We start from the raw sequence: 27,984 nt of genomic DNA, 5'->3' as shown, positions 1-27,984 counted from the left end.
CGCTTTTCTTAAAGAGGCCCCCCCAAATTGTATAAGAATTAGGCCCTACAAATCCCAGCTCTGTCCCAAATGAATGCAAGAGTAGTTATTTAGCACACTGCCCTGCACAGAGGGGGCCCTCACTCCAGGGGCCTCATGCCCTAGGCTGGTGCCTGGTCCCCTTCTGTGCTCCTCCTCTCACTCTGTTCTTTCCATTTGTTCAGGATCATTTCTCCTTTTTAAAAGGCTAAAGTAAAACATGCTGAGAATAATTTTGTAATCACAAACCTGCCCTCCCAATTGGCCCCTGCGTCTACCCCCCTGACCTCACCACCCACCAGGGAGGTGGGCCTTACCCTGGGCATCGTGCCAAGTTCTTAGCTGGGCCCTCTAGAATCTCCAAAGGAAATCAGGCTGGAGAGAGGGAAGCCAGCAGGGGGAGGCAGCATTCCGGGTGCCCAGCTTGGTCTAGGAGGCATTGAAATTCCAGGGCCGGAGTCCTGAGACAAAGATCATAATGAGACAGGAAGGTGGCATAGGAAGGAGCCCATTTGCATGACAATAATTGAGCCAAGAATAGAAAGCTAGAGGGATGCAAGGGTGAGGTTGGCAGCTGAGCCGGGCTAAACCTCACAAATCAGACTACCCAGCTCTGCTCTGCAGGGGAGGCGGGGGCTGAGCCCTGTGCCAGGCTTTGGGGGTTGGGAGGAGTGGGGAGAAGGACAGGGCCCAGGGGATTGTGGGACTGCTGGCCAGACACTGGACTTTGCTTTACTCCTCCTCCTTCAGGCTGGAGACTACTTCTGCTTGCCTTCTCCTTTGTATGTGGTCTCTGAGGCTGTAGGGCAGGATGGCTGCTCAGAAAGATTTCTATGACGCCATCGTGATCGGGGCAGGCATCCAGGGCTGTTTCACTGCGTACCACCTGGCCAAACACAGGAAGAGGGTCCTCCTGCTGGAGCAGGTACCGTGTCCCCTCTGCACTCCTGACCTCAGGAACCGTCCCTTTCTCCTCCCCCAAGAGGGTTTTCTGGAGCCAGCAGGCTGTGGCGTGAAGGCCAAAAGGCCTGATCATCACAAATTCTATGCAATTTGTAGCTTAGCTGCCTGGCGTCTTTCACGATAATGAAAAGAAAGTTCCAGCTTTCCTAAGATCCACTTTGGGTTTCTAGGCACATTTTCTCCTTTTGCTGCCTCCCAGATCTTGCCCTTGACCAAGAAGTGTCCCAGGCCCCATTCTCTTCCTTCTTCCCACCCAGTCTCTTCTGTGCCAAAACGGTTGCTCTAGCCCAGAAAAGTAATCAATTCTGCTTTGGGTAACCGTAAGTAAAGATAATTTTGCCCAGAAGCAAAGACTGATTTGTCAGCTTAGGAGGTAGGATTCTTCCCTACATATTCCTGGCCTCTTGCTCTGGAATCCAGAAACAGAAACAGAGGCTTCTGTTTTTTTCTGCCACCTCTGGATAATAGCAGCCTCCTTGTTTGATACACAGGAAATAAGACTTAGGTTTTTTGTGTTTTTTTTCCTTATAGAAAAATGACCCCATGAAGTACAGTCTAATAACCACTGCACTTGTGGGTGGGCCCTGTATACCCACAGGGCCCTTCCCAGGGCAGGTCCACCCAGCCCACCTTCTGAAGGTTTCTACCCTCCCATTCTGCCTATATCTATCCAGGCTGGTTTTGGTTTACTCTTCTTGGTAATGAGCTGGATTGGTTAGAAACCTTTTTCATTTCTCTATCAGTTTTCTCAAAGCCTGAGCGCTTCCTGGTCCAACCTTGTAGGAAACGCTCCATTGTTTGCTAAATCCCAACATGGTTCCCTTGTCCTGAGCAATCTGAAGCTACAGAGAAAGTCAGCATCAGTTTTCTTGTCCATAAAATGAGGAGCCTAGACTAGAATGATCTCGAAGTTTCTTTCTAATTCTGCTCCTCCATGGTCTAAGTGGGGCGCGGTTGCAGCAGGATGACTGAAAACTAACTCACAAAGGCACTTTGGGAGGTGAATGATATTAGCAAAAAAGATGCCTGAGTTAAAGCTACTGAAGAACTTCTCTCCTGAAGCCAAATCAGTAACTTGGACACAAAGGGAGACTCTATGGAAATATTTGAAGAATAAGTGCTCCTTGTGGACAGCACATGATGAGCTGGCTCCTAAAGGGGAGGGCTGACAGTTGCAATTTTCTCTTGTCCTCCTTCTCCAGTTCTTCCTCCTGCACTCCCGAGGAAGCTCCCATGGGCAGAGCCGGATAATCCGGATGGCGTACCCTGAAGAATTCTACACCAGGATGATGGCTGAGTGCTACCAGATATGGGCCCAGCTGGAGCATGAGGCAGGAACCCAATTATACAGGTTGGGTTGGTGGGGGAGAATTCCTTGAATCCTGGGGCTCAACACCTGGGGGTGCTTTTACTATGCGAGGGGGTGGTGCCTGGAACACTTGATGTGCAACAGAGGGACACAGGGCCTCAGGAAGTGCCAGACACTTGGAAGCATTCTGCTGTCATCCTGATCACCCCACAGGTCCAGCTGTCTCCTGCCAAGCTCTGAGTTCCAGGGCTGGGGTTAGACCATGTGTCCAAGGCTTGCAGGGGTTGTTTGGCGAAAACGGCTGGAAAGACACTGGGCAGATGCTGGAGTTTGTATCTACATCTCCATGGAGCTGTCAGAGACTCTCTCAGGGCAGGGATTGAAATAGATGAGGAGGCCTCTGCTTGATTCTTTTTTTTTTTTAATTAATTAATTAATTTATTTATTTTATTGGCTGTGTTGGGTCTTCATTGCTGCACATGGGCTTTCTCTAGTTGCGGCGAGTGGGGGCTACTCTTCCTTGTGGTGCGTGGGCTTCTCATTGCGGTGGCCTCTCGTTGCAGAGCATGGGCTCCAGGCGCGTGGGCTTCAGTAGTTGCAGCACATGGGCTCAATAGTTGTGGCTCACGAGCTCTAGAGCACAGGCTCACTAGTTGTGGCGCACGGGCTTAGTTGCTCCGTGGCATGTGGGATCTTCCTGGGGCAGGGATCGAACCTGTGTCCCCTGCATTGGCAGGCAGATTCTTACCCACTGCACCACCTAGGAAGTCCCTGCTTGATTCTTTATATTCCTACTAGTATCACAACCTTTCATGCTGGGTCCTCACCCCTAGAACAACCCTTATAAATCCATTTCATTCTCCGAATACTTCCCCCCATAGGAACAAATGGGGATGCTCCTTAGGCTGCTTTGCTCGCCAGGGCGTGAGCCTGCAGCTATTTTCCTGTTGCCCCCATGGCACTCTTTGACCCTTAAGACCCCCCTCCCTGACCTTTCAAATACTCACAGGGAAGTAGGCAGAGAACCCAGGAGGCAAAGAGAACTTTTACCACCCGTCCCGCCACCCCTCCCACCTTCTCTGTGGCTCTTAACTGAATTTCCTTCGAAACCACTGCTCTACCCTACAGGGTGGCAGTTATTTTAATGGCCAGGAACCAAGAGGTTATGGTTCTGTTGCAAAAACACCATTAACTTAAGAACAAAGTGAAATCTATTATGCAAATACATCTAGGGCAGCTAATTACAGATTTATTCCAGAGGCAGCTAATGCACCCAGCACCCAAATAAAGGAGCATGTCTTGCTGAGGGGTGGCCTGCCAAGGGGACCCCTCTCTGTCAGCCATCTGTGAATACTGCTGAGTATCTTGTGCTGAAAGAACTGCCAAGGCCTTGGAGAGCACACTTCATCCCAGCAGACAAGGAGGTAACTAAGAGATGTTTGGAAAGTGTCTGGAATTTTTCAGAAGGGAGACAATTCTGGAATCAGATAGGCTTGAATTTGACTTTGTGCTCTGCCTCTTACCAGCTGTGTGACCTTGGAAAAGTTTCTGTACCTCTCTGCGCCTCATGTTTCTCATAGGGCTTTGTGAGGATTAAACGAGACTCTTATGAAATACTTGGCACTGTGCCTAGCACCTTTGAATAAATGGCAGTTCCTTCCACTTATTCTGGGTCAGCTGTATCCTGTCTCCTTCGAGCAAGGCGGGAAGAAAGGCAAGAGGAGACAGACGAGATGCAGCGACCATGGATATCAAGGGGAAGGGCTGCTGGAGAGAGGGAAAGGAACCCTTGGATAGGAGAAACTCATAATCTCACAATCCTTCTCTTTGGCAGGAGGACAGGAATTTGGAAGGGCTTTGGAACCAGGCAGGCCTGACCCTAGATATTAGCTCGCTCTGACATATTATATTTAGCTGTGTGGTTTAAAGCAAGCTCTCTAACCTCTGTGTGACTCAGTTTTCTTAACTGTAAAGTAGGGGTAATAATATCTATTTCCTGTGTCTGTTGTGGGGATGTTTGTGAAGGGCTTAGATAGTACCTGACAAACCATCATCACCATTATCATCATAACTGCATGTTTTAGTGCTTATAATAAGAAACTAAGGCTGTTCTAAAAGTATTTGATCCTTGTTAACTCACTTAATTCTCCCCACCAACTTGTGAGAGGGTTGCTACTGAGTAGTCAGGGTCTTAATCCATAGTGCAAATCACAGAATTACTCAACTTTTAGTTTAGAACAGGGTTTGGCAACTTTTTCTGTGAATGGCCTGACAGTAAGTTTTGCAGGCTTTGCAGGCCATATGGTCTCTGTTGCAATGATTCAACTCTGCCAATAACTCAGCTCTGCCATTGTGAAAGCAGCCACAGATAATACATAAACAAATGGGCATGGCTGGGTTCCAGTAAAACTTTATTTATGGACACTGAATTTTCAGATAATATTCATGTCATGAAATATTCTTCTTTTGCTTTTGATCAACCATTTAAAAATATAAAAACCATTTTGGCTTGTGGCACAGACAAAAACAGGTGGCAGACTTGATTTGGCCCCTGGGTCACAGCTTCCGGGCTCCCGATTTAGGAAATACCACAAACTGGTTACCTCGTCCATCCCCTGTCTCCAAACAAGTTCATGCCTAAATCATCCCGGGTCAGAAGGCTGCTAACGTACATTTAAAGACTGGCACATACCATAGCTCCTCTTAAAAGACTATCCCTACTCTTCACAACCCCAACTAATGGAAAATGAAAAGTAAAGTGAATGCTCTTTGAAAAATCTTTGACGTTCTATACAGTGCTAGGTATTATTATTATTGATGTTGCTGTTGTTATTATTATTAAGTCCTTTCTTATGGCCAACCTAATTTACTCAGGTACCCTAATTTATTTTGTTCTTTTACTTAGTAGAGACACAGAACAGATACTTCCTATTCCAATTCCTTTAGCTTTTGTTCCTAATTCTGATTTTCTAAAGCATTCATCAGCTGCATGGTTCTTATTCTCCAAGCTTCTTCTGGAAGAACCAGCACAATATCATAATCGAACTGATAGATACAAACTATTTACTTAATGATATTTGATGATGGTTAAAAAAAAAGAAAACCTTCAGGAGTTGGTAGTTAAGGTGGTTGTCCAGTTCTTTTCATTCTGTTCTGCCATTTCCTGTGACAGTGGCATACTAAATGTGGGTGGGTTCAGGATATTTGCATATATTCTGGGAACAGACAATGACACATGTGTCAGATCACAAGATCTGAATCTTTTGTGATGTGTACAGCCAGGATGCTGATACCAAGAGCAAATCCCAGCTCTGTGGCCCATCTCTTTCCTGCCCCGCCTTCTCCCTTTGAGTCCTACTATCTAGCTCCTGACCTGGGCTGCCCCTGCTTAGCTGACAATATCAGACAAGATCACAGCCGTAGGCAGTACAGCTGCTGGCAGAACCTGGTGGCCCCCTCCACAGCTGCTGCTTCCTGTGTCTGCGAAGTGTCTGGCTTGTCAGCCACATCCCCTCCCTGGAGCAGTCTTTGTTAACCAATTCCACCTCGGCCCACTGAGCGGAAGATGAAACACCAAGAGCTCCTCCAAAACCAACAAAGACAGCAGCCATTACCAAGTCCCTATTGGAGTCCCTTCCCCAAGGTGACTCTGAGAGCTGGCTTTCCTGGCACTTGTAACCCAGAGAGGGGAAAGCTGGAGCTTGGGAAGGGAGATGGCAGATGCAGGGAGAGCTGTCTGCCCCTCCCAATTCCTCCCCACTCCATCCTGCCTCCTGTCCTGCTATAGTAACTGGTGGAAATCCCTCATCAACAACTCCCTCCATCACGTCTGAGGCTAGAGTCGGGCCACAGAGAAGTCAACAAGGCCCTTGGGAGGAATCTTTGATTATGTCTTCCTAGTACTAGATCCAGCTAGGGTTGGGAGGAAGGCAGAGTTAGTACCAAATGCTGTGCACTCAGCTGATGGTGTTCTGGGACTTGGGAGCTTCACTCTTTCCAGGGTTACTCGGCACCCCAGCCTCACTTCAAGGTGCTGTCTTTCTAGATCGGCCCTGACCACTCACTTCCTGGACATTTTTTTCCCCTGCAAAGCCCTTATCCCTTCTCAGCCTCCTCCTCCCCAAATGTCACAGCCCGGACCTGAGCAGAAAAAGAGGAGAGGGAGGCCCAGAGCATGGGGGTGAGAAATTGATGCAGAATGAGCAGACTGTTTATTGGGATCTAGGAAAATCCATTAAGAAAATAAGCACTTAAATGATTTTCAGTCTGGCCATGGAAGTCATCTATCTTCATACTAGGGGGGAAAAGCCCGTTCTCCAATCCCAGTTTTGATTGACTGATTTCCAATTCTCTAAGCATTTCCCACAGGAGCCTCTCACCTATCTCCCATAATGACAGGCCTTTGCATTTCCAGGCAGTGTTTTACATTTATTTCCGATTTGCTCATAATGGTCAAAAATCTCTCTCCAATCCAAGGCATTTCTCCAGCAGTGCGTGGTTTCCCTCAGGCCAAATAGCTCAGCTGTGATCCACGGAAAATGAGAATTTCCCAAACACATCTTCGAACTCGGGGAGGGTCCGGCATCACAAATTCAGATGGAAAATTTCCCACTGTTAGATCAATATCCGGCCTAAGAAATAAATGCCACAGGGGCAGAGAGCTGGCGCAAAATGATTACAATCGGCACAATTACATTCACCGGCAGAATCAGCTCGCTGATTACTCCTAGGGATGGGGGGCTCCCGCCTCATCCACCACAGGACGGCTTGGGAATTAGAACATCACTCAGCATTTCACAATTCGACAGATTTGCCTGTTGTCTTGGCATGAGTTCATTTCCTCCATACAGTACATTCCTGTAAGAGGAGTTCTTATTTCAGGGAAAGAAGGAAGGAAGCTAGGAATTAAGGAAAGAAGAAAGGAAGGGAAGAAGCGAGGAAGGAAGGGAGGGAGGAAAGAAGGGAAAGTAACTAAATCTCAGAGCATATGAGAGACCAAGGTTGGTATATCGTAGGCAGAGGTTAGAATGTGCTGCTCTGGGATTTCCGGGCCAGGGATCTGACATTATGACTGCTAAGGTGAGGATTAAGCCAGGTCTTTCCCAGAATTCTACCCAGACACAACCCCACCAGGTACAGAGGGCTCAAGAACGTACACTTGGGTGACTTAATTATCCTGTTGACCAAGCAGTTTACTAGGCAGGTTTTCATTAACTGAGAACCAATCTGAAGTCCTTTTGGGGCCACAGGAAAAAGACTGTCTGCTGGCTGGTGGGAATTTCTACAGCATCTTTCCTCTGCTGAGCTTTGAAGAGGCAGAGGCACTCACTGCTTTCTCACCAGTGGTGGATGCTGGGTAGGTGGGGGCCGTGGCAAATGGATTGGGCTCGCTGCGCAGCTCTGTGTACTGACACCGGCCCCAGGGCCTGCTGTGTCCCTACCCCCTCCCAACCTTCTCTTTAATCCCCCCAACCAGATAATGTGGGATTTGGAAGCATGTAATATCCATGAGACTCCATTATAGGCTATTACGAGCTTTATATACAGTACCTGGGGGATGTGTCAGGCTGATGCTGGTCACTGTGGCTGCTGAAACCGAGAGGGACTACAGGAATGGTCCCAAGGGCCAAAGTGACCTTTCTATTGTTTCAATCAGTTCCCACAAAAAGGGAGCTCTGATTTCTTGTGACAGAGAGGTGGAAAGCATTAAAAAAGAAACGGCTTTCATTCTCTTACAGAGTAAGAAGCACAGAGGGATGTATAGGGAGAAACAAAATCACTGAATCGCTGAATTAATTGCTGGAGTCCTAAGAGGCCATCTCATCTACTGGGGTTTCTGCATGAGGGCACTATTGGCACATTTGGGTGGGATCTTCCTGAGCATTGCAGGTTTAGCATCCCCGGCCCCTGCCCACCAAACGTGAGTGGCAACCGCCAGGCATTGTGACAAGCAAAAAAAACCGATCCATGCCATTTCCACAACTCCCCTGATGTGGAACCACAAATAGTCCAACAGTCACGCATTACAGAGGAGGAATCTGGGGTTGGAGAAGTGAGAAATCAGAGCAAGATCACAGAGGAGATGCCAGCACTGGACCCAGAGCCAGAGCTCCCAACTTAGGACCCTGTCCACAAAGCAGGCAGCCTCTGAGAAGGAACCAAGAGATAGACACACAAGAAGGGACAAAACACTATATGACAAGAAAAAGGGACAGGGAAAAGAAACAGCAGGGGGTTGGGGAGGGGAAAGGGGATAAAGAACAGAGATCAGGATTTCCCTGGTGGCACAGTGGTTAAGAATCTGCCTGCCAAAGCAGGGGACGTGGGTTAGATCCCTGGTTCTGGAAGATCCCACATGCCGCGGAGCAACTAAGCCCGTGAGCCACAACTACTGAGCCCGATCACTATAACTACTGAAGCCCTCGCGCCTAGAGCCTGGGCCCTGCAACAAGAGAAGCCACCGCAAAGAGAAGCCCGAGCACTGCAATGAAGAGTAGCCCCTGCTCGCCACAACTAGAGAAAGCCCACGCACAGCAACAAAGACCTAACACAGAAAAAAAAAAAAAGAATAGAGATCAAAATAGTGAGTGGGATCAGGACTGCTGGAGGAAGGGGAAGAAACCTTATCAAATTCATTGAACATTTAGCACTTTCTAGGTGTGGAGATAAAAGAGGAGTTAGGATCTCTGACCTCAAGGGCAGGATGGATCCTGAGGAGGGAAGATGGAGTGACAGGCAAACCAACAGTGTGAGCCAAGGGCAGACTTGGGGATGGGCTGGAAACCAGCTCAACAATACTGGGACTCTTACAACAGAATGGAGATGTCTTTGCCTCCATTCTGAATGTGAGGCTGGGACTCCCCTTGATGCCTGGCCTGGGCCCCTTGCTGAAGAATGACAGAGAAGGGCCCAGAGCCTGGATGCAGACTCTCACCTAGGTGCCATTTATTTATTTATTTATTTATTTATTTATTTTTTACAGGAAGACCGGACTACTGCTGCTGGGAATGAAGGAGAACCCGGAATTAAAGATAATCCAGGCTACTTTGTCTAGGCACAGAGTGGAACACCAGTGTCTTCCATCTGAGAAACTGAAACAACGTTTCCCCAATATTCGGTTGGCCAGGGGAGAAGTGGGGCTCTTGGACAAGTCTGGAGGAATTCTCTATGCCAACAAGGCGCTCAGAGCCCTCCAGGTGATGCGGTGCAGCATTAGGGGCAATGCAGCTCCTGCTCTGGGCATCCTGGGCCCCCATCAGACATCCCCTGACCCCCAGTTGGATGAGAGCCTTTGCCATGCCCGCTTTAATCTTGACTTTTTGAACAAGGCAATTTTATATACCCTGCTAGGCCTTGATAACATGGGAGAGGAGGTCTAGATTTTACCCTCTCTTTTCTGCCCTCAATGAAGGATTCTTTGTCCATCAGGGTGAACCACATACATAACTGATTCACCCTTCCCTGCTCCTGCCCTTTCAGGATGCAATTCGACAGCTAGGAGGCATAGTGCATGATGGAGAAAAGGTGATGGAGATAAAACCAGGGCTACCAGTTGTGGTGAAAACCACCTCCAGGAGCTACCAAGCCAAAAGCTTGATCATCACAGCAGGGCCTTGGACCAACCGACTCCTCCGTCCCCTGGGAGTTGAGCTGCCTCTCAAGGTAAGGGGAACTGGAAGTCTGAGAGGTGGTGCTTAAGAAAAGAAGCCTTGGACTCAGATGGACTTGAGTTTGAGTCTTCCATCTGCCACTTGCTAGTGGATAACTTTGGGCAAATTCATTTACCTCACTGAGCCTCAAGTTTATAACCTATAAAATGGGGACTAGGGCTGTTGGAGAATTAAATTAAATTATATATATATTATATATATAAATATATAAAATATATTTTAAAAAAAAATATATATAAGACCTTTAAAAAAAAGACCCTAGGAGATGGCCTGGCCTATAGTAAGCACTCAATAAACATGAGGTATTATAAACTCCTGGAGAGAGAGAGAAGTAGGGCTGGATGCAGTTTTGGGAGAAGATTAAGAACAGGGGAAGAAACAGATTCAGCAATTTTTATGCATCATAACATAATGTAACGTAAATGATATGAGAATTGAGTGAAACAAAGATGGGTGAGATAAGCAGAGCCTCTGGGTTTATATTAAAGGGGTACAGGACCCCAGAAATGCTTTCCCCCTTCATTTCCCACTTCCTCTTCCTGCCCCAAGACCCTGCGGATCAATGTGTGTTACTGGCGAGAGAAGGTTCCCGGAAGCTATGGTGTGTCCCAGGCCTTTCCATGCTTCCTGGGCTTCGGCCTGGCTCCTCACCACATCTATGGGATGCCCTCTGGAGAGTACCCAGGGCTGATGAAGGTGAGCAGAAAGGCCAAGAGAAGGCTAATAGGGGCCCATGCAGATTTGGGGCAGCTATTCTAACTTCCCTCTCAGCAGACTCCCTCAGATCCCGGCAGGAAGCAGCAGGAACTGACTTCACTGTTCACTGTGTTCAACACAAGACCCCCAGCTGTCCTGGGCCCCAGGAAAGGGAGACCTGCTTTTGCAAATGTAGGGTTGGCAGGGGAATGGACAGCTAGGCAACCTCATGTGGCAATAAACAGCATCTGTCAGGACTGCGGAAGGCTGGGATGATGGATGGGGTGCATTCTGTGTGCAACCTGCCCCCTGGACAGGGGGTGTGTGTGCAGGAGGCTGGCCCTCCCAGCTTACACTATTCTGATTGGGAGCCAGGTCAGCTATCACCACGGCAACAATGCAGATCCTGAGGAGCGGGACTGCCCTGCAGCTTTCTCAGACATCCAAGACGTCCGCATCCTGAGCTGCTTTGTCAGAGATCACTTACCCGACCTAGAGCCCGAGCCTGCCATTATGGAACACTGCATGTACACGGTAAGGGTGTGGGAAGCTGGGCCAGGCCCTCCTGCAGCCCTGGAGAACAGGGGAATGAGTCAGACCGGCCTTGCGCTGCTCAGGCCAGACTCTACCTGACCCCTGACATAGTATGTGACTTGAAACAAATGAGCTCGTTTCTGCGGGTCGGTTCACCTCCACCAGAGAGGGCCCATTTTAGAGGTTATTCATGTTCCTTTTCATTAGGAAACTAGGCTTATGTCTGGCAGTCCTTCACTATGTTTCCCAGAAGAGCTCTAAAAGAGTTTTTGGCAAGATGTTCTAGTTGAGCAGGCCTTAGGGACAAAGAGAAGAGACAGATGTCACCAGGGCCTGAGGCCTCTTGGCTAAGTTAGTTTACACACATTAACGGAGCACCTACTGTGTTCATAGCTCTGTATGAGAAGAGACAGATGGACAAATGACAAAGACAGGCGTACCCAAGGGCACTGGCATGCAGAAAGAATTCCTGTGCCCCATTCCCATTCTTGCTGGAAAGAGATGCAGCGGAGTCTCCTCCCTTCTGAGCCCGCAGTTCTTCCTCCTCCCTCTATCCTCAAAGGACACAGGTGTGATTGTTTCTTTCTAGAACACCCCTGATGAGCACTTCATTCTTGATCGACACCCAAAGTATGACAACATTGTCATTGGTGCTGGATTCTCTGGTGAGCCTGAGCAAGGGAAGATGGGGTGCCTTACAGCTGACCTACTTCAGTGCCAGGCAAAATGGTGTTTTCAATGCTTTTAGCTGAAAAGAGAGGGATCAAAGCCTAGACCTTGAGTGTATAAGGGGGCTGAGCAAGGCTATCAGAGAAGAAGGGGTGCTCATGGTGGGAGGCAACTTCTGACTTGGGATGTGACCAATGGCAAGGTTAGCCCTATCTGGGGACTGCGTAGGGGGCTTCCAGGGAACCCAGCCCCCTGTCTCTGAGGATGCTTGACCACCTGTTCTCCTTTCCCTAGGGCATGGGTTCAAGCTTTCCCCTGTTGTGGGGAAGATCCTGTACGAATTAAGCATGAAATTAACACCATCCTATGACTTGACACCTTTTCGAATCAGCCGCTTTCCCAGCCTGGGCAAAGCCCACCTCTGAACCCTGGCCAGCAGTTTCCCTTCTGTGCACAGGAGCTGGGAATAAAGCCCTCTGCTGGGAAAGACTTCTCAGAGGAAGGAAGTGGTTGTGAGATGTTATCCTTTTCTCTTGCCTCTCTTCAGTCCCCCATAAACACCAGCTGATTGAATTTACCTTCTTTCCCTAGCCAGCTCCCCAATCCCACACTTTTTTTGCTTCAGAAATTCAATCAGATAATTTATAATCACACAGTAGCAAGGACCTTGGCGATGGATATCTCAATAAGGAAGGGGCATAAGGACTAGCTCAGGAAACCAAAGCAGTTGTTAAAATTCTCCTCACTGGGGCATTTGATGAATTTGGGATAGATCTGACTAAAGCTGCCCCAGGGGTAGAGTAAATAAGATGATCTGTAGACCACTAATGCCCTTGGAGTTCCTTTTCATAAAACTAGAGCCATCCTCTGTCACAAACTCCCATAAACTTTGGCTCATCTTGGGTGCACAGTAATGTTTGTTAAAAAAAATGTGTTGAATAAACAGATAAGTAAATGACTGCATTACATGAAAGCCTGTGGTGGGCTTTATTTTCCATGTGACCTTATTTCTTACAGGCTTTAATTGTCTAAATTAGCACCACAGAATCCATTACCCCAGGACTCCTTGGGGTCCTTATCCCCTCAATGCACTGCACCCTCTTTCTCTGGATTCTTTGTCTGGTTCTCATCTTCTCTCCAATTCTATAAAGATGCTCAGCTCCCTAGTCTCTCATTAAGGTGTATTGTCAGGTCTTTATGAAGATGGAGCTGTTCTACCAGAAAGGAAGAGAGAGACACACTCGCTTAGAAACCCTGTTCAATGTTTGAATGTTAAATGTGCCATTTTATTATCATTAGGATTGCTCCCACTTAATGAAACGGCATTAACACCGAGTCGGCTGGCCTCCTTGCACTAATTGCTTTGGAAGGAAACAGGCTCATAACTGCCCCAGGGTGGGTGGAGGGGTGAGAGGTGTAAACAGAGACTCAAGCAAGGCTGAGTGCACTCAGATGAATCCCAAGCAGGAGGATCTCCAGACGGGGCCAGTTTGACCCAAAAGAATAGGAGTTAAAGCGCTCTGGGGAGAAAAACACTGGGACTGGGTGGGGTGGAAATGTTCGAAGGAATCGCTGAGGGGGGAAGAGTGGGAAATGGGAATAAGAGTCAAAATAAAGGAAATACAACACAGAGGAAATTACTTTCCAATTACTCTTCAATTGCCTGATAGGCCGAGGCATGTGGATTAGTACTCATTTCTCCTGGGAATTATAAAAGCCAGCCAATCCTGTCAACCCCATGCCAAGCCTGCTTTTTGGGTGCTCTCACTTGGTTCCCTGAACCACAGCCTCTGTAAAGTGGGAATAATACTACATCTCACGGATCACCCTTGAAGACATAGCGCTAAATAAAATAATCCAGACATGAAAGGACAAGTACTATATGATTCCATTGTGTGAGATACCTAGAGTAGTCAGATTCATAGAAACAGAAAGCAAAATGGTGGTTGCCAGGGGCTGGAGGGAGGAGGGGAATAAGGAGTCATTGTTTAATGCACAGAGTTTCAGTTTGGGAAGATAAAAAAGTTCTGGAGATGGATGGTGGTGATGGCTGCACAACACTGTGAATGTACTTAAATGCTACTCAACTGTACACTTAAAATGGTTAAGATGGTACATTGTACGTTATGTATATTTTGCCACAATAAAAAAAAAAGGGAATCAGACTTCCCTGGTGGCGCAGTGGTTAAGAACCCGCCTGCCAATGCAGGGGACACGGGTTTGAGCCCTGGTCTGGGAAGATCCCACATGCCGAGGAGCAACGAAGCCTGTGTGCCACAATTACTGAAGCCCGCGTGCTTAGAGCCCGTGCTCCTAAACAAGAGAAGCCACCACAATGAGAAGCTCGTGCACCACAATGAAAAGTAGCCCCCACTTGCTACAACTAGAGAAAGCCCACACGTAGCAACAAAGACCCAATGCAGCCATAAATAAATAAATAAATAAATAAATAAATTTAAAAAAGGGACTAATAATACTGACTAACTACAGGAGTGTGTGACGATCAAATGAGATCATTTATTCATTCATTCATTCAACACACAAATATATGTTGAGCTTCTGCCATACGCAAGGCACTGTGCGAGGCATGGTGGATGTATCTGTGAACAAAATAGATGACAGTCTCTACCCTTGTGGTGTTTATAGTACAGTGAGAAGACATGTAAATAATACATATAAATAAATTGTATCATACATTAGAGGGTGACAAGTGTGTTTTGGAAAAAACAGAAAAGAGTGGGGACGATAGCGAACACTGGGGGAGGGGCTGCCCTTTTTGATGGTGGTCAGGGTCGGACTCACTGAGGAGGGGGCATTTGAGCAGACTTGGAGGAGCGGGAGTATGCCAAGCAGATACCTGGATGTCTCTAAGAGAACGCGGTAAATTGTAAAGCAAGGTATTGTGTTATTACTGAGAGAGAGAAAAATGAAGTACAGAGAGGGATCAGTGTAAGATCCTGCCAGCTCCCAAGCTGGCAAAGTTGGGGAGAAAGAATGCTGGGAACCTCTCTCTCCCTCTTGTTCCACGGCTGCCCGCAGTTCCCCTTGCCTTTGCTTCTCTCAGTGCCACCCTCCTCCCCCAGCCAGCTGCAGCTCCCCTTCCAAAATATCCAGTCTTATTCAGCTTGCTGGTGACAGCTAAAGGAGGCGACCAGTGTCTAGAGGAGGCTGAGAAAGGACAAGTGGGGGATGCTGACAAGCCTTGCCTGAGCTGGCAAAGGCCCTTTATAAATGAGCTGGTGTGTCCTAGAGACAGAGTGCAAGCAGGGGCAGGGGCAGGGGCAGGGGCATGTGGGCTAGGACGCGTGTGTGTGGGAGGGATGAGGTCAGGGAAGAGTGGAGAGAAACAGGAATTGGATAAGAAGAGCCTGGTGATGTGCAGGCCAAGAAGGCAGGTGAGGGGACTTTCCTGATGGTGCAGTGGATAGGACTCTGCGCTCCCAATGCAGGGGGCCTGGGTTCAATTCCTGATTGGGGCGCTGGATCCCACATGCATGCCACAACTAAGGAGCCCGCCTGCCGCAACTAAGACCCAGTGCAGCCAAATAAATAAAAATTTAAAAAAAGAAAAAAAAAAAGAAGGCAAGTGAGGACCTGCAGGGATAATGCACACAGCCCAAATGGGAAGAACTGAGCATTTCTTATTGGGGGTGGGATGGGGCCATAGAGGGGAAGAGGGGATATAGGAAATAGAGTCTGTGGATATGGAGGAGAGGACTAGCTATTGTAGATGGGCTCAAAGGACAACTTGAGGGTTTTAGTAACATTGAAGGATTTGCCAAACAGACCCACCAGCACTATCTCCCTGCCTCCCTTCTGCTTGAGCGTGGCCAGGCATCCACTTTCAGGCAGACCCTACCTATCTTCAAGATGGAAGAAAATCAAAATAAATCGGGCAGGCAATAAGAAACCTCTGGAAGGGCAACTGGGGTCCGCACAGGCTGCGGGAGAGAGATAAGGGCAGCGAAGAGAAAGAGGCTGGCATGGTTGCCAACCAGACGAAGGAAAACAGAGGCAGGCTAAAAATAGATTGGGGGTGGGGAGGGAGGAGAGGCAGTCCAGAAAAGAAGGGAAAGCAGAGGCAATCGATGCCATTGCGACTCTGACCCAATTCTTCATCTCTCAGCCTCACCAAACTGAAAAATTAGGGGGTGATGGGGAAAAAGGGAAAGACTGGTACAGAGAAAGGAGAGTCAAGGAAAAGTAATCTGAGTCCTAAAACCTAGCCAATTGTGGGGTACAAACCAGTAATCCCAATGTGGAAAAGAGGAGGTATGTGGTGCAGTTAGTATGAGTTAAACTCTCACCAGAGTTTGGTATACCAGGACAGGTTTAAGTGCTTAAGGAGTGAGATTGTAACTTGGAATGAGGTTCACCTGTCTAGAAAGGTAGGCGGCAGCAACAAAGATGAGTTAATCTGGGGACAGTAGGCTGGAGTGACTTGATGCCTGCGTTTAACTTCTCAGAAGAGGGATTAAAGAGAATTTGGTTACTGGATATTCTATTTCAATGGTGGGCTTCCCATGCAGCAAGAGGGGTGTAGGTTAGAACTCAGGAAATCCATCCCCCTAAGTAGATTTGTGAGATATTAAAACACGTATGTAAGCACTCGTAGGAAAACTAAAGATTTCCTTGGAAATCTTTAAAAATGAGAATTCCATCTATTTGGGCCTATATAGTCTTGCCTGAAGGCCAGGACCTCCCAACAAACCTCTGGAAGACTTCTGGCTAGAGAAGCGGTAGGGTCTGAAATGGGATTTGGGCCAGGGAGAATGAAGGTAAGCACCTGGGGGGAGAGGGGAGGCAAAGGGCGGGCTGGATCTGTCAGGCAGGAAGAAGCAGCAGGGACAAGGGGCAGGAACCTAACACGCAGGACCCAGTGGCATTTACATAACTTTGAATAATGAATAAGCCCAGCTCTGGGGCTCCTCGTCAGCAGGCTCATCTGCATCTTTATTAGGCTTTATAAATGATTCAGCTCTCTACCCCTTCCCCCCAGCCCCTGCCCAGCCTGCCCCAAGCATCAGGGTAGCTGATTGCTCATTATTTTAGACTAGATTTGTTTCACCAACATTCAGTGAGGCATGGAGTGGGGGACACAGGAGGGAGGAACAAATCCAAAAGGCAGGCGGAGTTGAGGGGCAGGGGAACGAACAGAAGCAGCAGCCCCGGGAAGGCAGGCAGACGGCTAGGAGCTAGGGACGTGGGCATAATTCTCTAAAATGCTTCGGAGGCCAACATCTTCAGGAGAGGAAGGTTTCTTAGATTCCCCAAAATGTGCTGGGTTCAAGTCCCACTCAATCCCTGGTTTCCCTTACATCTGCTGCCAAGCCCCCAGCAGGCTTCTCTCTGAGTTTAGCATGGAGCCACTTGAGCAGCCAAATGAGAACTGCCCCCAGGGAAGTTCTCACATTTTCCTGAGGCAGGAATTTTGCTATTTTCACAAAAAAAAAAAAAAAAAAAATCTGCTATGCTTGCAAGGCAAGAACAGACACCAAGCATATATTAGAGGAGAAAGTGATAGGAACAGGCCTACATGGTATGTGACTTTGTAGAAAAAGGAATGCTGTGCCCATAGAGAGTTGAGCCCACCTGGAAAGAGGAGCCTGGAAAAGATGGGCTTGACTCCTCCAGGTAAGCATATTAGTGCCAACTGCTCTGGTCTACTGGCTGGAGGCAGGAGAAGCATCTAACAGCCTGGACAAGGACGAGTTGGCAGGCAACTGGTAGGGGGAATGGTAGAGCATTTCTCAACCCATGCTGCACATTAAAACCATCAAGAGAGCTTTAAAAAATATGAGGCTTGGGCCCCACCCAAGGCCAATTAAATCAGAGTCCCCAAGGGAGAAGGCTCTGGGCACATTAGTATTTCTTTAAAAGCTCCTCAATGATGGGACTTCCCTGGCAGTCCAGTGGTTGAGATGCTACACTTCAAATGCAGGGGATGTGGGTTTGATCCCTGGTTGGGGAACTAAAATCCTACATGCTGTGCGGAGTGGTGAAAAAAAAAAAAAAGAAGAAAGCTCCTCAATGTTATTTGGATCTTGATTTGAACCAACTTATATTATATATACATAATTTATTACATTATTAATATGTAAAATCAGGAAAATTTAATTTAAACATTTACTGGATATTTGGTACACTGGAATTATTGATAATTTTTTTAGGTGTGGTAAGAGTGTTGTGATTACATTTTTAAGGAGTCATTTTCTTTTCTTTGAGGGATAGATACTAAACAAATATCTTCATTGTAACAAAGTGATATCGTATCTGGGGTCTGCTTCAAAATAATCCAAGGGAATGGGGAGATGGGTAGGGTCTGATGAAGCAAAATTCACTCTCTTCTGATAATTGTTGAAGCTGTTTGGTGGATAAAGTTCACTATACTATGTTTTTCACCCTTTGTACACAAAACAAAAACAGTTTCTAATATACAGCAAGGTGAGACTCACAGAAGTCAGGCACTCAGCAGGAAAGGGGCCACCATGGCACCTCTGTGGGCACAGCTGGCTTTAAGGAGACCAGGTTTGTGGGACCCTAAATGACAGGTGAGAGCCCTGTCCTCCAACACCCTAAGCTTCAGGCAGAGTCACAGGGACCACTTGGGGGGAACCATAGCTGGCAGAGATGCACTGGGGGTGTCCAAAAGCCCTTCAGGCTTCCCTCCCCTGCCCCAGCACAGCCTCTGGGGACTCTGAGCCCCCAAGCTCTATGCACCAGGCCAGGAGGCTGGAACAAGGGGAACCTCCTGCCTGAGGCACCCAGAGCAAGGAATCAGCCTCTGTCTTCTTTCTCAATCCCTGACCTCTCTTGACTGACTCCGTAGGAGCCAAACCCGCATCTCAGCAGGCAACCTCCCGCCCCGCGCTCCACTGCCGTCACCACTGCTTCCCAGCGCTGTCACTCCCCCGACGGGCTCATCTGCCTCTGCCAGGGAACATTAACCCAGCAGACTTCATCAAGGACGTGAGGGGAGGCTGAACACCAATCCACAGAAGTACGGGCACCCAGGCAGCCACCCCCAGAGGCTGCCGGCAGAGTTGTCTGAGCTGCTGAGAAATTCGCGGGTAGCTTGATCTCATTTGCATATCACTTCTTTAACAAACACATTCACAAGAATCCCAATTTCTCAGTTTTCTACTCTCCCCAACAGGTTTGGATCTCGTCACACTTGTCCCTGACATGGACCAACCATTCCCACGTTCTCCACATGCTCTTGAGAAATAACTTCCCGCCCTACCGAGGTGCAAGGTATTCCCTCCCCCGCCCCGCCCTGCCCCCGCCACGCAGACCTCAGCCCGGCTCGCACCCCACCTCCACCGGAGGAACCACTAGCTCCACCATCACGCTCAGCTTGGGGCTCTATCTCTCTTCTCCGCTCCATTACCTTCCCCTGATGGCCTCTAGGGGCTGGGGAGGGGAGAGAGTTGGAGGGGGTCTATTTAAGAGATTTTTGGAATCTGTGCCTGCGCATCACCCGCTGCCATGAGTTATTTCAGCGCCGATGTTTGTCTCGAGCTGATTATTCCAGCCCGAGAACAGGTGGAGCAGCCTGCGGTGGCTTATTCGTCAGCCAAGGCCATCTGTTCCCAACAAGCTGAGATTTGTAGCTGATTTCTACTGGGGAGCAAGGAGTGGGGGCGGGGAGGGAAATGAAGATCACCTCCAGGACCCAGGAGACTTACTCCTCAGATCTTCTTCAAGATTTGAACCCCCAGTCCTCCCCTTCTAAAACCAATACCTTCTCATTTTCTCAGAGAACTCACCGGTCACTTGACTCTCTGAAACAATGAAAATATTTTTTCCTTAAGGGGCTAAACCTTCTTAGATGGAGTCAGGTATGAGAAGCAGGAATCCATTAGCCAGGCAGGCACAGTCTAGCTATTGAATCATATCCACCCTTACAGAGCTTAAAAAAAAAAAAAAAGTATATAACCATGACACAAATGTCCTAAATGACCTTCTTGATTCTTGGCTTCTCCTCACCCTACTCCATCACCAATCCCTTCGTCAACACGAGTCTCCTCGCCTAAACCTGTCACCTGCAGGGCTGGCAGTCTGCATGGGAGGCCAGATCTGGATGCTCGTATCTCCCCCTCCCCCGGTGCTCCTCTCCCTTAAATACCCTGTTCAAGTTCCACCCTCCAATCTGTTACTCTTCCAGCTTCCACTCTCAGCCATGCCAAGAGACGCCTGCTGCTTTAAGAATGGCTTTCCCTGAGCAAGGGATCTAAGCAGTTTCTAAGCAGCTTTGCCACATGGTTTACCCCCTCATGGCTACTATTTCTATATATGCAATGCCGGGAAAGATGCTACTCTTATAGTCACACTAATATGACAATTTGGGGCCTTCTTTGGTGTTTGACACACACACATCTGCACTGCTTAACTTTATTATAAGCACAGATAGTTCATCTATAACCTCATATGCCCAAATAAAGCTATTTCTAGTTTTCAGAAATCTCATCTAATATTTATCTATGTGTCTGGTTTTCACATGTACTTTTGTCATGTGTACATGTTCCCTTAGGAACCCATTCACAGAGCTTAAGACTGCCTCACATTTAAGTTGGTTCTCTAGGCTTATTTTGCCAGTTCCTGGGAGAAGAAGCTCCTTTCCTACTACTAAATCCTGCCCAGTGGCTCAGAATGTGGTCCACTGGAAAGACCAGCCTCCACAGATGAGCTCCTGGACCCTCAAAGGCAGGTCATGGACCTTGCTTCTAGTGCAGAACCTTCCAGGGTAGTGCCACTCACTAGGGTCAGTCTCCCTTGCTCTCCAGAGGACAGTATTCTCACAGGGTGCAGAAGCAGGCTTTAAGCAAGGGTGCCAACCTGCCACTGATGCCAGTCCCCAGGATTAAATATGAGCCATGAGGCCTATTTCATCACTTATATTTTTATATTTGCCTGGTTATCAGTTGTTGACCTGTCTTTCAAAGAGGTAATATTTCTGAAGCTATTGGCTGTATTTCCATACCAGGATTTTTTTTTTTTTAATTCTCCACTTTCAAATTCCCTAGTGTCCTCTCTTCCCCAAATCCATTTGCTTCTTCTTTTAATCTAGTCAGATCATAGATGTGGCACAAAACATAAAAATTTATTAAAATGTGGAAACTCTTTGACTCTTAAACCACCTCAGATATAATTTGCCTGGATGGTGTCAAAACTTAATATCCTTTTTGAGGGTTTTTTTTGGGTAAAACTGTCATAGCTGACTTTTGATATCTAAAGCAAATTCGATCTGCACATTTAAGTATTCCTCTGGGAGATTTATGTCACTGACTTCAATTGCAAAGCACACATCCTTTTTGAAATCTCCCTCATGTATATGACCCATCACTGGGGCTTACACTACAGAAGACTCAATTTCTCTGTAAAATTCCTTCTAAATAAATCTAGCATCCTTGTTAACTCCAAAATGGCTATTGGTCTGGAAATTACTCCTCCCAGATCAAATCTCAGAGAATGGTCTGGATTGTTCCATTGTACTGTAATGAAATTAGATTGAGGTGAATAGAGCTTAAAATATGCCTTCCGGGCCACGTGGAACTGTTATTCATATTGTTGGCACCGTGTTCTTGAAGTACAAATGGCATCATGTATGGGGGATGCTCTGAGAATTGTAAGGAGCAATACACATGTGAGGCTGACATTTCCCCCCTAAATGGTCAAGAAGCTCTTCCTTCCTAAGGGCAGGCCTCGGTGAATACCAGGCCCACAGCAATTTAAGATGAGGATCATGACAGCCGTTCTTGGCTTTCTCACCTCTCCCTTCATCCTCTGACGAGGCCAGAGTAGCCGGAAGACGCCTGTGGCCAGTTGCTGGAACCAAGCTGAGGACGCTGCTAGAATGGACGGCAGCTCTCTGAGCCTGCTTCCTCCCGGGACGCCACTTCACGGAGTTGTGATAAAGGTTAAATGAGATTATGCAGGCCAAGTGCATAAGCGCTGGGGACACAGTAAGTGCTCACCGCGGTTATACTGGTTTTATCCGCCTCATCCTCCGGGTCACTACTGACAGGCCGGCCAGGCGCCCTCAGCCCCAGTCCCTACATCAGCCTCAGCTCCTGCCGAGGACTTTCGGGAGCCCTTAAAAGGGCGGGAAACGGTATGGGCGGGTTGCTGCGCGAGGAGACCGGTCCTTATGCTTCTGGAATCCTTAAAGGGCGACGCCCGCAGGCTCGGTCCTGTCAGCGGCTTAGCAACTTCTAAGGGGAGTGGCTTCTGGGAAGAGCGGGAAAAACCTCCAGGCGGGGGCGGAGCCAGAGGTCCCGCGCTCGGAAGGCCGAGGTCATGCAAATGAGATATGAATATGCTAATACGCCAGGGTTCCCAGCGAACCGGAGGGAGCCTGCCTGGATAAGGCAGAGCCCGCCAGGAAAACGGAAAGGAAGTGAAGAGGACACGGAGGCGCATCCGGGCTGCTGGCCGGAACCAAGCCCAGACAGCTCTTGCGCTAGAAGACGTCTGCCCCACCCCCACCCCCACCCCCACCCCCCCAGCACGCGGGTCTCGCGGCCCCACTAGCGCCACCGGTCGGTCCCTCCTACTTCTCACCGAGGGTGATAAACAGGTAGGGGGAGAGGGTTTATTGGCAGCATTGAGGGGCTCTGTCCGAACCTAGGAGCCAAAAGATTCTTGCCAGCAATGCCACCTTGTTTTACAGATGGGGAAACTGAGGCCCAAGAGGTCAAGGCTCTTCTCCAAGTTCTCAGTGCTCGCGGCAGAAGCGCCCAGTTTAGCAGGTTTTATTCGTCTGGTTTTGTCTTGTTTCCACTAGGGCACTAGGGTCGACGGACATGTAGGTGAATAAAGCAGCGGCCCCAAACGTGGCAGAACTTGGTGCATTACTAAGCATGTCCTGGACGGCCCACCAGGCTGGAGGATTTAGAAAAGACTTCCTGGGGAAAGATGAAAGGCGTTGGGGTGGCAGCCAGTAGCAGGAGCAGGCAAGGACGAATGATCATAGACTGGTCTGGAATTCATCGCTATGTAAAAAGGTGATGAAGTGTTGCAGCTTCCCTGAGAACCAGCTCAGAGGAAAATGAAAGGGGCACAGAAAGGATTAGGGTTAGATTTAAGGCAGCACTTTCTCCCAGGGGTGATAATGGGGCCCTTTATTCAATGACCAGCGAAGGTGTGGACTCACCCTGTCCCTCCCACTTCTGAGGCCTTTGAGAGAATCCATCTCCCTCCAGTCCCACAGGGGCCTGCTTGGAGGACAGGAGTGAGTGATTGACTTTGAAAAGTCCCCATCACTCAGGTAGGCGATCCTTCCCCTGGATGGGCCTCCTGGGCTCTTTGCTGAGGGTGAGGACAGCAGACGCGCTGGCTCTGGGGCCCTGGGGGGCAGAAGCAGCAGTCATAGCATCTCTTGCAACACACTCCCTGCCAAATTGATTCAAATTGGCTTGGATATGAACATATGATTAAAGGAGCGGCGTGATTCATTTATCAGGAGAGATTAAAGAGTGGCATCTGCGCAGCCTAGCTGGGGGACAATTAAGGAGCAAATCGCTAAGTGTCTGTGCCACCAGGCATGGGGGCGGGGCACGGGGGAAGGACAACTGGGATCATCTGCCAAGAGGACACAGGACGAAAGGAGGTAGTTTCGGAGTCACTGCGTGCTGCTGTCATCTGTGGGCACAGACTGGGCACCACGGGGAGTCTTACAGAGTCCCTACCCCCCCGCCCCTGCCCATGCCTCTTATCGAGGAGTCAGAGCAATCCTGAGGGTCTGAGATTAGAGAGGCGGCTTTGAGCCTGGCACAGGGACAGATTTGCTGCCTGCTTTGTGGGAATCACTTACATCTTAGGGACCAGAGTGACCATGTGTGTACAGGTGAGGGCAGGCGCTTACAGAGCTCTGAAGGCATACCCCAAAACGAAGATGGGCTTTGATGGCCTCAAAGGCCCCTGGACTCCCCTGGGGAGTTTGTGCAGAGGGAACTGCCTCCTTCCCAGTCTGGAGCCCAGCATGCTGGCTGAAGTCCTTTGCTGCCGCTTGGAGAAGTGTTGGTCATGTGAGGTGATGCCCAGCTTCCCCAGACAGCCTGTGGAGTTTCCTGCCATCACCTATATTTCCCTGCCTCAAGGCCTTTGCTTAAGTTCTTCTTTCTTTCCAGCACACCTATCCCAGCAGTTTCTACCTATGAAAGTGCTATCCTTTCTTCAAGCCCCAGCTCAAAATACCAGCTCCTTTTAGAAGCCTTCCCAGTCCCTCCCCACCCTTTCTCAGTGAGACTGTCTCCCCCCACATAACATGCCCAAAGCAACTTCTTTGTCCTTCTATGTCTCATGTAATTATTTCCCAAGGGATCTGCCCTACCTGAGAGCCCCTGGAGGACAAACACTATGATTTACTCCTCTCTCCTCACCCCAAGCTTGCACATATTAGGAGGTGCAGTACATATTTTGTGTGTCTTAGTCCTCCATGAAGGAAGGGACCTCAGCCATCCCCAGCACTTAGAACAGTGCCTAGACCATAGCAGGCAGCTATGAAATATTTGACTGCTGAGTGAAGGAGCAGATGAATAATACATATTTTCTGACCTAAACAGAGCCCTCTGCCCTAGGCCAGGCTATTAGAGGTTGATGCTGAGACTTTCTAATTAACCAGAGGCCTGGGTCAGTGTGGGTGAGCAGAGTTGGGATCTTGTCTGCAGGTAGCAGGGACTTTTGTCACACTAGTTCCTAGAAAAAAAAAATGCACCAAGCTTTTTGAAAGGAGTAAAAGATGTGAGTGGCAGAACTGAACACAAGGAGCCAGCAGTTAAAAAAAAAAAAAAAAGTAACTTCACTTTTACTGTCTTCTGTGTTCAACCTCGGGGGCAGTTTCTTTCGTTCAAGATGGAGCCACTTCACACTTCTCGTTCATTTTGGGGATGATGTTTTTCCCACCTTCCCTTTCTTGCCCCTTTCTGGGTGGCTGACATCACCAGTGTCAGCATTAGGCCTGTCTGATACCCTTTCCTGCCTACCTGTCCAAACCAGGGGAGCCTGATTGACCAGCTGTAGATACTTCCTGCATGCAGGGATTATAACTGGTCCCATTACAGAAGGTAGAGGAAGAGAAGGGAGTCATTTGTTTCTTGCCTGCTGCCTCTCAGCTGTCAGTGAGGGGACCACATGTAGACTGGGGCATGAAGGCAGAGACTGAGCAGGGTGGAGAAGCCAGCACACCCAGCCTATGCAAGTTGCCCTGTGGCTAATGGGGTTGGAAGCTAGAGAGAGTTTTGCCAAGTGTTGATCAGAAAGTCATCTTTGGAATGACTAAAGTTAAACTTAAAAAAAAAAATTCTAATAAGAGCTTACATCCCTCAAAGAGAGAGAGAGAGAAAAGCTAGGATCTCTGTAATTGACGAGATTTAACAGAGGGACCTCAACATTCCCGAGTGGAGGCCTGGATGGCTCTGCCAACCTGAATTACAATCCACAGGCTCTTAAAATAAAAGATGGGGTTTGTGTCTTTCTTGACCCATCCTCTCGTCCACTACCTCTGCCTGCTCCAGACGACCTGCCAAAGCTTTCTGAGTGGCACTGGCCTGACGTGGAAGCAGGTCAGAGACACGGGTGATTCCCCCAGGTCCCCACCAGAGTCCTCACTGTGCTCCCCAGTGACCACCCTGGACTTTACCTGAGCCTGAAGGAACAGGCAGGAAAATTGGCAGAGCCAGGAGAAAAAGGACATTTATTTCCTTACATCAGGTAAACAGGGAGGAGAGCACAGCCCAATGAGTACAAACCAATTGCAGGAGAGAAGGGGGGGACAGCAGATGGCAGCGGCACCGGGCACTGCCCTCGGGCCCCCGTCTGGTGGCGTTGGTGGGATGACCTTTAGGGTGGGGGCTGGGACTGTCCGTCCGCAGGTTGTCATGTCTGGGATGAGTGTGTGTGGGCAGGGTGACGGGAAGAAGAAAAATGACTCAGGCTCAGGACACAGGGTGAGGACTCGCACCTACGACACGTCGGCACTGATCAAAGCTTCCATCTTCAGTGTTTCTGATCACAAGCCCTCCATCCAAGGCCTTCCCTCTCAAGTTGAGCTTGTGATCCAGGCAACTGGGACAGAGCGGGAGGGAGGCAGTGCTTGGATAAGCCCCCAGTTGGCGTAGGTGGGATGGGTTTACTCTTAAATAGGTCATTGCACTTAACACACTGGTGAGACAAAGAGGGGTGGGGGCTGGAAGTTCCGGCTGGTACATACACACCCCTGTCTGTGTAGGCTTGCTCAACCCGAACCCAGAAGCACCTGAGAGTCCCTCCCCATGCGGACTCTTAAGAACCTGGGCCCAGCTCTGCTCACCGGTCTCTCCGGCTGCACAGAGAAAGGACTGCTCTCTGAAGAGTGAAGATGAAGCTGAGATTCCCCTAGACATTCCCGGTGCGGGAAGGCGGGCTGGCTGCCACCGCAGCCCCCTCCCACTCTCAGGGATGCAGCTGCGATGGAGAGGTTGGGTATTTAAATTAAAAAGTAAAAAGACAGCAGGCACTGAGAAGAGAAAGCCCTCACCCCAAGTCACGGGGAAGGAATTGCTGTTCCCACCCCAAACGACTCCCCATGGACCCAGCAACCCGAGAATGTCCCAGTAGGCAATCTGTCCGCCGTCCCTGAGCAAGGGGTGGGGGTGGGGGCTGAGATGGAGGTCAACTTGCTAGCTCCATGCAGTGCCAAGTCACCTACCACCCACGGTGGCCCAAGGCAGGAGCAGAAAGTTCTTTTCAGAACTGCGCTTCCCTCCACCTCTTCCACGTGGAGTCTTCAGCTACCCACAGCCTGGGAATCCCCCTAACCAAAGCGGGTGGGGTGCTTCCCATGCAGATGAGCAGTCAGGTGGGGGAGACCCATGCCCCGCCATTTCCTGGGAGAGGTGCCGTGGCAGCAGCTGGCCGTGAGTGGGAGGAGTGTGCACCACTCCCCTGGGCTATGCGTTGGTCTCTGTCTGCTTGGCCTCTGTGTCGCTGTCACTCAGATAGTTGTGGGAGTATCGGGGCCTGGAGGTGCTGTCCAGAGGGTCGTGCTCATCATCTGACCGGTCAGGGGCAAGGGACTTCCAGTAGCTGGTGGGGCTGCAGGGAGAGAGAAATGACGTCACAGAGGGAAGGATGCTCTTTACCTTCAGCACCAAAGCCTTTGGTCCTGAGGAGGCCCCCCCCAACCCCTCTCACGGCATTCCCCCAAAGCCACAAACTGAGAAGTAGAAGCCTTCTCTGGCTTCCCCAGAAGATACTCAGAGTAGTAAGAGAAAGGAGCACGTCGTTTTGACTCTGAAAACGTTTACATCTCCGAGGAAAGCGGTGCTGAAAAGCAGTGGGTCTCGAACCTGAATGCGAGTAAGAATTTGGTTGCAAATCCTCGGGTTCTTCCCCTGAGAAGTTCTGATTTGCTAGCTCTTGGGTGGAACCCAGGGATGTTCATTTTCAACTCCCTCCCCAGAAGATTCTGATACAGGACTGCATTGGCTTGGAGACTGGAGGTCTGGTGATTACACGACTACAAACTGTCTTGGTAAAGTTACTCCCAAAAAGATCCCTTCTAAGAAGGAGGGGCTTTCCCCATTGAATACTCCCAGATTATAACCTTTCTTCCTAATCAGGTTTTCCTAAGGCCGGTGAGAATTTCTGCCCTTGACCATGATGTCACCTACTCACAAGGAAGGGAGACTCAGGATGTAGGAGCTGGCAAGACCTCTGTTTCAGGGTGGCATAGTCATCCCTTTCTGGGACCATAATCCAGCCCCGAGGTTTTCATCAGGCCATTGGGAGCCTTGTACTCTCCCCCGACCAAGATGTGAAGGAGTATTATTCCCTGGATGGAGCAGACTCATGGCGTTGAGCACGGGTGGGATCTCATCTCCACCTCCAGTCACCTTCTCTTTTCTTTCTTTTCCAAAGCCTTAGAGCGGCCTTCCCCTGCCCCTCCCACCTCCGCTGCCTCTGCGAGTCCAAGTGCACTGTAGTTTCAGTACCGCGTGGCCCAAGGTGGCTCCACCCCTACCAGTGCCCTGCACTCAGCGCGCCCATGCCCAGGGCTCCCAGGGACACAGCCCTGCTTCCGGATCCTAGAGAGCTTCCGCTAGGATAAACAGGAATCCTCTGATCCCATTGCCTATAATTTTG

At 49.1% G+C, this 27,984-nt stretch overlaps 2 protein-coding genes across 8 annotated transcripts in view; one reads left to right on the top strand and one right to left on the bottom strand.

Moving 5' to 3' along the window:
- The first annotated feature begins 785 nt into the window (after positions 1-785).
- Positions 786-13,798, top strand: PIPOX (pipecolic acid and sarcosine oxidase). Of its 2 annotated transcripts, XM_057715842.1 has the most exons (8): positions 786-943; positions 2,184-2,332; positions 9,273-9,486; positions 9,770-9,952; positions 10,510-10,656; positions 11,032-11,190; positions 11,780-11,855; positions 12,154-13,798. In XM_057715842.1, exons 1-8 carry the CDS (start codon positions 830-832, stop codon positions 12,282-12,284), a joined length of 1,173 nt encoding a protein of 390 aa, XP_057571825.1. In that variant the 5' UTR covers positions 786-829; the 3' UTR covers positions 12,285-13,798. The 2 variants fall into 2 exon arrangements, with proteins under 2 accessions (XP_057571825.1, XP_057571826.1); XM_057715843.1 differs by lacking the exon at positions 10,510-10,656 and having other exon boundaries at positions 12,154-12,417.
- Positions 13,799-25,536: 11,738 nt separating this feature from the next.
- MYO18A (myosin XVIIIA) overlaps positions 25,537-27,984 on the bottom strand; it is a 92,479-nt gene continuing 90,031 nt past the window's right edge. For 3 of the 6 annotated variants that reach the window (XM_057714026.1, XM_057714028.1, XM_057714030.1), the window contains one exon: positions 25,537-26,934. In XM_057714026.1, the coding sequence (XP_057570009.1) occupies positions 26,790-26,934 (145 nt within the window). In that variant the 3' untranslated portion in view covers positions 25,537-26,789. The remainder of the gene's footprint in view (positions 26,935-27,984) is intronic. The other 3 variants (XM_057714025.1, XM_057714029.1, XM_057714024.1) reach the window with 2 other exon arrangements.

The sequence above is a fragment of the Hippopotamus amphibius genome, chromosome 17 (genome assembly GCF_030028045.1).
Source record: "Hippopotamus amphibius kiboko isolate mHipAmp2 chromosome 17, mHipAmp2.hap2, whole genome shotgun sequence".
Classification (NCBI taxonomy): Eukaryota; Metazoa; Chordata; class Mammalia; order Artiodactyla; family Hippopotamidae; genus Hippopotamus; species Hippopotamus amphibius.
The sequence above is the reverse complement of the archived record's forward strand: the minus strand, read 5'-3'. Positions and strand labels throughout refer to the sequence as shown.